The sequence below is a fragment of the Lynx canadensis genome, chromosome D4 (genome assembly GCF_007474595.2).
Source record: "Lynx canadensis isolate LIC74 chromosome D4, mLynCan4.pri.v2, whole genome shotgun sequence".
Classification (NCBI taxonomy): domain Eukaryota; kingdom Metazoa; phylum Chordata; class Mammalia; order Carnivora; family Felidae; genus Lynx; species Lynx canadensis.
In genome coordinates, this window is record NC_044315.2 from 30882708 (window position 1) to 30895556 (window position 12849).

The window sequence follows — 12849 nt, forward strand, 5'->3', positions numbered from 1 at the left end:
TGAAGTTGGAGCAATCTAATTTTAATTGATGCCAACTTAACTTCAATTGCATACAAAAATTCTACTCCCAAATAGCTCCATTCCTCTTCTTTATGTTACTGATATCAGAAATTACATCTTTATACATTATGTGTATAATAACATAGACTTATAATTATTTTTTATGTATCTGTCTCTTAAAATCAGTAGAAAAAAGTTAAAAACCAAAATTACAATAATATTGGTGTATGTACTTGCCCACATGTTTACTTTAACTAAAGATCTTTATTTCTTCATGTGGCTTCCAATTATTGTCTGGCATTCTTTCATTTCAACCTGAAGGATTTCCTTTAGTATTTCTAAAAGGGCATGTGTAGTAGTAATGACTGCCCTCAGCTTTTGTTTATCTGGGTCTTAATTTCTGCCTTGTTTTTCAGTAAATGTCTTGCTGGATATAGAATTTCAGGCTGGACATTTTTTTTTCTTTTAGCACCTTAAATATACAATCCTATTGTCTTCTGGTTTCCAAGGTTTCTTATTAGAAATTATCTGATAATTTCCTTGAAGATCCCTTATAAGTAATTATAGTGTAAGTGCCTGACATTAGCTTTTTTGATTAGTGTAAGAGGCTGATATTAAGCTTTGATTGTTGGAGACATCCATTTCAAAGATATCCATCTTGAATAAACATACTGCCCCCAGTATGACAGAACTACTGGCTAAACAACTAAATAAGGAGTTAAGCCTCCTCCACCCATTGAGTTCCCCTTTCAGAAAGCCTTGTTTTTTCAAAGTTCCCTGACAGTTGTTTCTGAGGTGCAGCTTATAATCATATAAGAGTTGCCAGGGCTGGTCCCACTACAACATTGGCTCCAGCTGGGAAGTGTCACAAGCAGCATGGGCCCAAGGGAGTGCCTCAGGAATTCCTAGCTGCTGTCATTATTGATAGGCTGAGACTATCAATGAAGCAGTAATGAATTGTTTCTTTCTTGCTGCTCTGAAGATTCTTTTTGTCTTTGTCTTTTGGTAATTTGATTATACTGTGTCCCAAGTTGAGTTTCTTTGAGTTTATCCAACTTGGAGTTTGTTCACCTTGTTGTAGATATGTATCTTTCAGCAAATTTGAGGATATTTCAGCCATTATTTCTTAAAATAATCTTTCTATTTCTCTCTCTTCTCCTGGGATCACCATATTATGTGTGATTTTTTGTTGTTGTTGTTGAAAATTATTTGTTTGACTATTATAACATGGTAACTCTGGAATTCAGATTCTCCCCATTCTTTAGGGTCTGGTGTTTAGTTTTTTGATTGTCAAAGACTGTAGTACTCCATTTTTTGAGACTTTTCATCTATTTTTGCAAAAACTGCTTTTTGCTCTGTGTGGTAACTGAAGTCTCTATTCCTTTAGCTCATGTTTAGCTAATGTTTTAACAAAGATTTCCCTGAATACCAAGAACTCCCCTTGGGCTTTGCAAATTGACCTTATGTTAGAGTAGTCCTTTAGCACTTAGCTAAATTTGTCCTGCACCTAGGAATCAACCCAAGGTGAAAGCTTAAAGTCTTCTTAGGTCTTTCTGGGCATGCATGTGGCTTTCTAAATTCCTTTGTATACATGGCTGCTTCCGAATGTTCTAATTTCTTAAACAGTCTCACCTCAGCTTCTCCAGACCTCAAATGGCCTATTATATATTTTCACTTGTAATCTCTTGCCCCAGACATCTGTGAATCTTATAGGTATTAAGAGCAGCTCCCACCATGTATCTGCCCAACTTCCAAGTTATATGTAACAGACATGTGCCTTGTATCTCCCAGTTTAAAACAGGTACACACAACTTTCAAGAAAGGTCTGCTTTGTTCCCAGCTCAAGGAAGGGAACTGGAAACTGAACTGCTGCTGCTGCTTCAACACCAAAATCACTGTCATGACTGCAAGGGGAAGGAATGAGTACAAGTGTCACAAAACTTTCCTATTAGTTTGAAGATGTTTTTTCTTGATCAGATGTTTGCCTGATTGCTATAAACCTTTGACTTTTTCCACAGCTATGACAAAGTTGGTTCAGACAGGATCCCCCCCACCCCAGTAGTTCTATGGGAGAAACAAGAGCTTGGAGCCTCCTACTCCACAGTTATGCTTACATATCTGAATAGATTTTTCATTTCATTTCATTTCAAGATTTTTAAATGATCAGATTTTAGTTTTGTTTACATTATTTTCAATTTCTCATTTTACTGAACTGTGATATTTGTATTTTGTGGAGTTTATTGAAAGTTTTTTTTGGTTCTAATATACTTTTATATTTTCTGAATGTACCGTCAACATTGGTTAATTATTTTTAGAGCACACAGTTTAAAAGACGCATCTAGATATTTATTAGGTTCACTTTTTAAATATTCTATGTATATATTTTAGTGCAGAGTTTCTCAAATTTGTCACTATTAACATTTTGGACCAGATGATTCTTGGTTGTGTGCATGTATGATGGAGGTAGCTGTGGTTGTCCTGTGCTTTATAAGATATTTAGCAGCATCCCTAGTTTCTACATGAAATACTAGTAATATCATCTCTCAGTTGTGACAACCAAAAATATCTCCAGAGATTGCTAAATGTCCTGTGGTGGGCAAAATCACCTTCTGTTGAGCACCATTGTTCTAGAGTATGGATTAGCAAAAAGTTTTTCTGTAAAAGGCCAGATAATAAATATTTCAGACTTTGTAGGCCATGTGGTCCCTGTCATTAGACAACTATGCCTTTGTAGTATAAAGGCAGTAGCTGACAATACATAAAAGAACTGAAATGGCTGAGTTCCAAAATCTTAATTTATAAAAACGGGTATCAGGTTGAATTCAGCTCAAGGCCTGTAGTTATTGCACTGTATTGCCAACCTTTGTATTGTATTGTTTGTATTGTATTGTACTGTATTGCCAACCTTTGTTCCAGAACTTCAATTGCTCTCTACTAAATTTGGTATAAAATCTGGGAGTATATTAAGGTCTACTACACCTAATTTGTTTCCCTTTATCCTTATATCTCTTACAATTTTTTTATGGATCCTGATAACTTATTTGATACACAGATATTTAAAACTTTTACTATCCCTTGAAACTGGTCTTTTAAAAACATCATTTGAGTGCTGGTTTTCTGATTTAATATTGTTTTGTTTGAATTCAACATGTGGCAGCTAGGTAAATAAACCCTGAATTATTTGTACATTTATTGGCTTACTAATGTATTATTTTATATTTCAAACAGTCTGCATTATTTTTGGATATCTTTCTTTTTTACAATCTGATAGCACTTAATAGGTAACTTTATATTAGTTGATGTGGCAGATAAATTTGTTGTACTTTATGCTGAATTATACTGTAAAAAAGTAAAAGAAAAAATATTTTTAGTAATAGTTCTGTTTTCATTGTTCCATTGACTTTTCTTCTATAATTACAAAATATTGTGTTCTGCTCTAAGTACCTTTATAATTATAAACTTTTGTATTTTATGAATCTTCTATTTCCATAGTATCTAATAATTCCATATTATAGAACCAATGATAAAATTAATGTTTTTTCTTTCTTTCTAACCATCCTTTAATCCCTATTTTAGTGCCTTTTAAAATGTTTCTCAGTTTTTATCATTTTACTATTAAATACAAATCTATAACTTGATTTGTCAGTTGTAAATGATATAGTTGGGCTTCTAGCTTCTAAAGATGAAAGAATCAATATGTTTACATTGCATTGGTTATGTTACACTTTCATCTTCCATAGTATGCTGAATCCATTCTTTGTTAATTTCCAAAGATAAAAACCTCTAAAAATTCCCATCTGTAACTGATCACTTTGGATTTAATTTTCCCTGGATACCTTCTGCTAGTACTCAATAACTCATCTGTCTGGCTCCTATTTAGAGATTCTTCCTCTAATAACCATGGATTTTCTCCTTCCTCCGACTTGAAGATCACTTATGTTTTTCTAATACTGTACTCTATAAATGGAAAATAATTTAGGATTTAGATCAGCTGCATGTGCTTCAATACTTCTGAATGTAAAGGAAGCTATAGCTTAAGAGCTGCACATTGATGGGATTCATCTGAGGTGCTCATTTTTGAGGAGATGACAAAAGAATGAATCTCCTTAGATCCCTGAATCTCAGGACAAAATAATATTAACTTCTAAAAATGGCCCAGGTGCTTTGGGTTTTATAAAAGGGACCACATAGAGATTTCACTTTACCTCCTCATGTCAAACAAAGTAGAGAACCATACAAAATTGGACAATAGGCAGTGCAAAATCGGACATTGACAGGGAACTCTTAGGAAAAAGGAAACAACTTGGGTGAACCCTATTTTGGCCAGAGTTTGGAAAATTTCTATGGCACAGCATAACAAAGGGACCCCCCCCCCCGCCCCGCCCACCGTGCCTCCAAAAAAAAGCCTGACAGTCTCAATAAGTTGAGGAGACAATGTTAGGAGTTTAGAATGCTGAGGCAACTAGAATTTGCCAGACAAAACACTGGAGAGGAAAGAGCTGCACTAAGTGAGAGCCATGAGATCTGCAGAAAGGTCTCTGTGAATCTTTGGCTGAGTATGGACTTGTGCTTGCATGTAAGAAAACTATTCAAGGTTAGGGAAAGAACTGCTGGGAAGGTGTAGAGTGGAAAATACAGAAAAAAGAAGTTTTTTATCCCACCAGCCAGAGTGGAAAGGTTTCTTAATTAATGGAGGATATGTAGAATAACCTGAAGGCTACAGGAACAAAATTGGTACTGGAACAAAATTAGCCCTAAACCAGAAGGTGTTCTGAATCCTACAGAACAAAGCTTAATAGCAGACCTTGAGAGGATCAAACTAATTCCAAATAACATAGCTTTATTCCAGAGAAAGCCCCAAAACATTTTAAAATACCAAAAAATATAGCACCCAATAATGTAAAATCCATAACAACTAGAATCTAATAAAAAAAATTACAAAGCATGCAAAGAAGGCACATATGACCCTTAACCAGGAGAAAAGTTAATTAGTAGAAACAGAACAGGATATGACACATATGATAAAAGTAGCAATCATGAAAAACAGGATTGCATTCTCGAGGCAATGACGTGGCAAGGTCTGCTCATCCACCAGGATGCGCATGTGTCTGTACAGAGTCCTTTGAGCAGGGCCCAGATGCTTCCACTCCTCCTCGGTGAACTCCACAGTTACATCCTTGAATGATGGTGCTGCCTGTAACAGCACATTTCTGATCAATCTGGAGTGTTTAGAAACTGGTGACATGACCTCTGAAAACTCTTATATAATGTTTACTGTTAACAGTTTAAAACAAAATATAAAATAAATAAAATTATAAAATGTTATTAAAAACCTAACTCTGTCTTATACTCTGAGGCATCACACAATTAGTATCAATATTATTTTCATGTCCTAATTCATCTGTATATATTTCAAAAATATGTACATATGCTACCAGTTAATATTACTACTGATAAAACTTAGTGCCTTAAATTTTTTTTTTAATATTTATTTATTTTTGAGAGAGAGAGAGAGGAAGGGAGGAGCAGAGAGAGGGAGACACAGAATCTGAAGCAGGATCCAGGCTCCAAGCTGTCAGCACTGAGCCTGACACGGGGCTCGAACCCATGAACCATGAGATCATGAACTGAGCTGAAGTTGGACGCTTAACCAACTGAGCCACCCATGTGCCCCAAACTTAGTACCTTCTTAAAGATAAAGTCATTATAAATAAGCTTCCCATAATCATTTCCTGTATACCAGTGACTCACTAGGGTACACACATCCTCACTCTGGGTCCTCTGCTAGGGTAATGGGGAATCAATAAAGAGATCCATTTAAACCCTGGAGGTAGTACTCAGAACCAGACTTGTATTTCAGAGGCACATATTTATATTCAATTGATTCCCAACAGAGGTAACCAAGGCAATCCAACAGAGAAAGTATATACTTCTCAACAAATGGTGCTGTAACTTTCAAACTTATAAAAGGAAATAAAAAGTGACAGGCTTGTGACCATATTAGGCAAATATTTCTTAGATAAGACATACAAAAAAGTATAAGTTACTGTTATGGGCTGAACTGTGTCTCCCATGTATGTTGAAGCCTTAACCCCTATGTGGCTGTATTTGGAGATAGGGCCAGACCATAAGGAGGTAATTAAGGTTAAATGAGGTGATAAAGGTGGGGTCCTGATCTGATAGAATTGATGTCCTTAGAGGAAGAGGTAGAGGCACCTGAGAACACTCTCGTTCTGTGTGTGTGCACAGATAAAAGGCCATGTGAGGACACAGAAAGTGGCCCTCTGCAAGCCAGGAAGAGAGATTGCACCTAAAACCAATACTGATCACATCTTGCTCTTGGACTTATGTTGTTGGATCTACCTGGTCTGTGGTATTTTGTTATGGCAGTCCAAATAGATTAATACACCCATGAAATAAAAGCATTGAAAATTATGAAAATTGATAAATTTAAACCTCTGCTCTTTTTTTAAGATTTTATTTAATTTCCAGTTAGCTAACATATAGTATAATATTAGTTTCAGGTGTACAAATCAGGTATTCAATATTTACATGCAACACCCAGTGCTTATCACAAGTGTACTTCTTAACACCATCGCCTATTTAACCTGTTTCCCACATACCTCCCCTCCGGTAACCATCAGTTTGTTCTGTATAGTTGAGTATGGTTCTTGGTTTGCCTCCCTCTTTCTTTTCCTTTCCCTATGATCATTTGTTTTGTTTCTTAAATTCTACATATGAGTGAAATCATATGATACTTGTCTTTCTCTGACTTATTTCGCTTAGCATAATACTCTGTAGCTCCATCCACATTGTTGCAAATGGCAAGATTTCATTATTTTTTATGGCTGAGTGATATTCCATTATATATATATATATATATATATATATATATATATATATATAAATTCATCTGCCATCCATTCATGTGTCAATGGATGCTTGGGCTATTTCCATAATTTGGCTGTTGTCAATAATGCTGCTACAAACATTGGGGTGCATGTATCCTTTTGAAGTAGTACTTTTATATTCTCTGGGTGAATACCAGTAATGCAATTTCTGGGTCGAAGAGTTCTATTTTTAACTTTTGGAGGAAACTCTACACCATTTTTCAGAACGCTGCACCAGTTGGCATTCTCAACAGTGTAGAAGGGTTCCCCTTTCCCCATATCCTCACCAGCATCTGTTGTTTCTTATTGTTGATTTTAGCCATTGTGACAGGTGTGAGGTCATACTGTAGTTTTGATTTGTATTTCCCAGATGATGAGTGATGTTGAGAATCTTTTCATGTGTCTTTTAGCCATCTGGATATCTTCTTTGGAAAAATGTCTATTCATATCTTCTGCCCATTTTTTAATTGTATTATTTGTTTTTTAGCTGTTGAGTTGTTTAAGTTCTTTATATATTTTGTATGCTAACCTTTCATCAGATATGTTGTTTGCAAATATCTTCTTCCATTCCAAAGGTTGCTTTTTAGTTTTGTTGATTGTTTCCTTTGCTGTGCAGAAGCTTTTATTTTGATGAACTCCCAATAGTTTATTTTTCCTTTTGTTTCCCTTGCCTCAGGAGACATATCTAGAAAGAAGTTACTGTGGCTGATGACAAGGGTTACTGCATGTGTTCTCCTCTGGTGTTTTAATGGTTTCCTGTCTCACATTTAGGTCTTTCATACATTTTGAATTTGTTTTTCTGTATAGTCTAAGACAGTACTCCAGTTCCATTCTTTTGCATGTTGCTGTCCAGTTTTCCCAACACCGTATGTTAAAGAGACTGTCTTTTCCCCATTGGATAGTCTTTCCTGTTTTGTGTAACATTAATTGACCTTATAGGTGTGGGTTCATTTCTGGGTTTTCTATTCTGTTCCATTGATCTGTGTCTATTTTTGTGCCAGTACCATACTGTTTTGATCACTACAGCTTTGTGACATAACTTGAAATCTGTAATTGTGATGACTTCAGTTTTTTCTTTTCAAGATTGTTTTGGCTATTTGGGGTCTTTTGCAGTTCCATACAAATCTTAGGATTGTTCTACATTGGTGAAAAATGATGTTGGTATTTTGATAGGGATTGCATTGCATGTATAGAATGCCTTGTGTAGTCTAGACATTTTAACAATATTTGTTCTTCCAATCCATGAGCATGGAATGTCTTTCCATTTCTTTGTGTCTTCTTCAATTTCTTTCATCAGTGTTTTATAGTTTCCAGAGTACAGGTCCTTCACCTCTGTGGTTAGGTTTATTAGTAGCTATCTCATGGTTTTTGGTGCAATTGTAAAAGGGATGAAGTCCTTAATTTCTCTTTCGGCTGCTTCATTATTGGTGTATAGAAATGCATCATATTTCTTTATGTTGATTTTGTATCCTGAGACTTTACTGAATTCATATATCAGTTCTCATAATTTTTTGGTGGAGTCTTTCAGGTTTTTTATATAGAGTATCATGTCATCTGCAAATAGTTAAACTTTTACTTCTTCCTTGCTGATTTAGATGCCTTTTATTTATTTGTGTTGTCTGATGGCTATAGCTAGGACTTTTGTATTATGTTAAGTAACAGTGGTGAGAGAGAACATCCCTATCTTGTTCCTGACCATAGAGGAAAAGCTACCAGTTGTTCCCCATTGATTATTATATTAGCTGTGCATTTTTTGCATATGGCTCCCTTATTATGTTGAGGTATGTTCCCTCTAAACCAACTTTGTTGAGAGTTTTTATCATGAATAGATGTTTGTATTTTGTCAAATGCTTTTTCTGCATCTATTGAAAGGATCATATGGTTCTTATTCTTTCTTGTATTATTGTGGTGTATCATGCTCATTGATTTGTGACTATTGAATCACCTTTGAATTTTGGGACTAAATCCCACTTGAACACGGTGAGTGAATCTTGGATTTGATTTGCCGGCATTTTGCTGAGAATTTTTACATCTATGTTCACTAGGGATATTGGCCTGTAGTTCTCTTTTTTAGTGGAGTCTTTATCTGATTTTGGTATCAGGGTAATGCTGACCTCATAGAATGAGGTTGGAAGTTTTCCTTCCTTTTCTATTTTTTTTGGAATAGTTTGAGAAGAATAGGCATTAACTCTTTTTAAAATGTTTGGTAGAATTCCCCTGTGAGGCCAGGGTTTTTGTTTGTTGGGAGATTTGTGTTACTGATTCAATGTCTTTGCTGGTTATTGGTCTATTCAAGTTTTCTATTTCTTCCTGTTTCAGTTTTGGAAGTTTATATGTTTCTAGGGATTTATCGATTTATTCCAGCTTGTTCAATTTTTTGGCATATAGTTTTTCATAATATTCTTATATTATTGTTTATATTTTTATGCTGTTCATTGTTATTTCTCCTCTTTCATTTGTGATTTTATTTATTTGGGTCCTTTCTCTTTCCTTTTTCATAAGCCTGGCAAGGGGTTTATCAATTTTATTAATTTTTTCAAAGAACCAGCTTATGGTTTCATTCATTGATCTGTTCTACTGTTTTTTGTTTGTTTCTATATCATTTATTTCTGCTCTAATCTTTATTATTCCCTTCCTTCTGTTGGCTTTCAGCTTCACTTGTTGAGGTTGTTGTTGTTCTTTTTTTTGGGGGGGTTCCTTTAGGTTTAAGGTTAGTTTATTTGAGGTTTTTCTTGTTCCTTAAAGTAAAAACCTCTGCTTTTTGAAAAATACTATTAAGAATACGAAAAAACACAGGCTGAGGGAAAGTATCTACAAATCATTTATCTTTGGAAAAACTTTTGTAGCATATATACAACTCTTGAAATCAGTAAGAAACAACTTTTTAAGATGAGGAAAAGATCAAATAGGCACTTCATCAAAAAGGAACAGATGACAAACAAAAACATACTCATTATTATACATTAGAAAAATCAAATTAAAACTAAAATGTAATACCATTACAAAGCAATATGATGGCTCAAATAGAAAAACCTGACATCATTAAATTCAGATGAAGATGCAGAGCAACTAGACCCCTCACATCTTGCTGATGGAAATGAAAAATGGTACGGCCACTTTGAAAAAGTATGACAGCTCCTTATTATGTCAAACATACACTTCTTATGAGATCCAGCAATGTCATTCACTCCTTGGTATTCACCCAAGAAAATGAAGACATATGTCCACACATAGAAACCTGTATATAAATGTTCATGGCTGAAAATTATCCAAATATGCATCAGTTGGTGAATGGATAAACAAACTGTGAACCGCCACATAAAAGATCACTACTCTTCATTAAACATAAATGAACTGAAACATGGACCTGACACCAAATAATGGCACTTTGATTTTCAGATCTGTCATATAGGTGACTCTGGACAATTGACTGACATTCTTGGATCTTTAAAGGTTCTTTAAAGTTTTCAATAAGTCAGAGGTAGATGAGCATGGAAACTCTTCATGAATCATCATGTAAGGTGATGGACACATGTGACAGCAGCATCTGTAAAGCATGGGGCCATTTAGGAAAAGTGAAGGCAGACTTTCTTTCTTCTTCCTGGTTAAGGGTACCCACAGACCTCATTCTCACAAGCTTTCCAACAAAGTGGCCTTTCCTGAGCAACCTACCCCTTGCTCACCTTGCTCTTCTCAAAGCTGGCCCACACTTCCCACTGTCACACAATGTTGTGACTTCTGAATGTGGTGGCATCACCAAGTCTGTCTCATTCTTTTTTTTTTTAATTTTATTTTTAATTTTTAAAAATTTACATCCAAATTAGTTAGCATATAGTGAATCAATGATTTCAGGAGTAGATTCTTTAATGTCCCTTACCCATTTAGCCCATCCCCCCTCCCACAACCCCTCCAGCAACCCTCAGTTTGTTCTCCATATTTATGAGTCTCTTCTGTTTTGCCCCCCTCCCTGTTTTTATATTATTTTTGTTTCCCTTCCCTTATGTTCATCTGTTTTGTCTCTTAAAGTCCTCATATGAGTGAGGTCATGTGATTTTTGTCTTTCTCTGACTGACTAATTTCACTTAGCATACTACCCTCCAGTTCCATCCATGTAATTGCAAATGGCAAGATTTCATTCTTGTTGATTGCCAAGTAATACTCCATTGTGTGTGTGTGTATATATATATATATATATATATATATATATATACCGCCTCTTCTTTATTCATTCATCCGAGGGACATTTGGGCTCTTTCCATACTTTGGCTATTGTTGATAGTGCTGTTCTAAACATGGGCGTGCATGTGTCCTTTAGAAACATCACACCTGTATCCCTTGGATAAATGCCTAGTAGTGCAATTGCTAGGTCGTAGGGTATTTTTAATTTTTTGAGGAACCTCCATACTGTTTTCCAGAGTGGCTGCACCAGCTTGCATTCCAGTCTGTCTCATTCTTGACAGGGGGATCAAGAAATGCTTCTGGCTGTGCAGACCTTTGTGGGTTCTCCTGTCTCTACTCTGAAATTCTGGATTGAAGTCTAAGGTGAAGGGGTGCTCTTTTCCAGGGAAGATTCTTATTACCGGAGTCCCTTGCTTCCTGCTTCTTAAAAGCTGCTTTGCTCTAAAATGAATTTCCTAGGAGCCCCAGCTCCTGAGCCTGAGGAACTAATTTTAAGGCCACAAAGTGGAGCCTCTTGGAATCACTATAATCTCAGACTGAAAATACAGACTGCCAGTGCATTGGGGGCTAGAAGGCTCTGTCTGACTCAAGGGATCTGAGGAGACACCAGAAATCCTAGAACACATTTGAGGCATGGTAGATTCTATCTTACATTCACTTCCCATTATATCTCTGGGGATTTAGGGACAGGTCACTCTGCTAAGTGCTCTGAAGGCTGCAGTGCTGTTTTTAGGAAGGTGTTACATTTACACAAAGCCTGAGGTTAGAAGTAAAGCACACCTGCCCTTGAATCCAAACTCCCTCCCTGCTACCTTCTGACCTGGGCACATTCACTCCACCAACCTGAGCCTTGGTTGTTATTCTCACAGAATGGTTAGAATGGTTGTGAGGTTTACATAAACTACCCAATTAAAAGGAACAAAATGTCTTCTAAATATAAAACAACAGTTGTCACTTACTCAGGGCTTAGTACCCTGAACCAGCCTATTTGATTTACAACTTAGACTTACGTTTCAAAACAACGCCATGAGACAGTTATTAATACCTTCATTGTCAGTTGAGATACTTCTTATCCAGGTTCCTTTTCTAGTCCCTGCTTACAGGTGACAGCTGGAATTTACCCCTCCCCCCCCCCCCCCCAACCTCGTCTTTCTGGCTCCAGAGCTTGGGTACCACCGCAGACCCACCTCTGGTGCTCTTTGGCACGCTCACAGTCTACAATATAAATACTTTTTACCTTCCTGCCACCAACAGGGGCTTTTCTCTGGTTGTGCTGCAGGTGGGGCCGGGCACCGATTCCCGCAGATCCCAGCGTGCACCGAACACCTGTTCCTGACGTGGGCTCAGTCTCAACTGCATCCGGAAGCCTGACTTGGAGGTTGAGCCCAAGGGTGGGGGTAGGAGTGAGGGGGATGGTCCTTAAGACTTCCTGCTCCCGCAGTCTGGGTCACAAGCCCACTCTACTCAGTGTTTCCAGGCAGCGCAGAGTCTCCACACCCGCCTTCCATTCCAGATGTGTACAACCAAGGCCTAGGCAGCACCTCCCCACCAGGGCAGAGAGTGCAGAAGCAGGAAGGCAGAGCAGGGCCTGCACGCACGCCTTGACGTTACTTTGCAGTTTCTTAGTAGACGGTTGGAAAATGTCTTTGATAGTGTCTCCTACCCAGGATCGCTCAGAGCCTCCAGGTGTAGAGGTTAAATTTGAACATTAAAGCGAAATGCAATGTGTGGTCCTCCATCAAACCCCAAACGGAAAAGCAACTATCGCTAAGGACGTCGG

The 12849-nt window shown here is 36.9% G+C and overlaps 1 protein-coding gene across 1 annotated transcript in view; it reads right to left on the minus strand.

The window, feature by feature from the left end:
- Window positions 1–4823: 4823 nt before the first annotated feature.
- The window catches only part of LOC115499531 (cathepsin L1), a 54711-nt gene continuing 46685 nt past the window's right edge, over window positions 4824–12849 (minus strand). Inside the window, exon 8 of the mRNA XM_030293581.1 lies at window positions 4824–5194. Within this exon, the coding sequence (XP_030149441.1) occupies window positions 5170–5194 (25 nt within the window). The 3' untranslated portion in view covers window positions 4824–5169. The remainder of the gene's footprint in view (window positions 5195–12849) is intronic.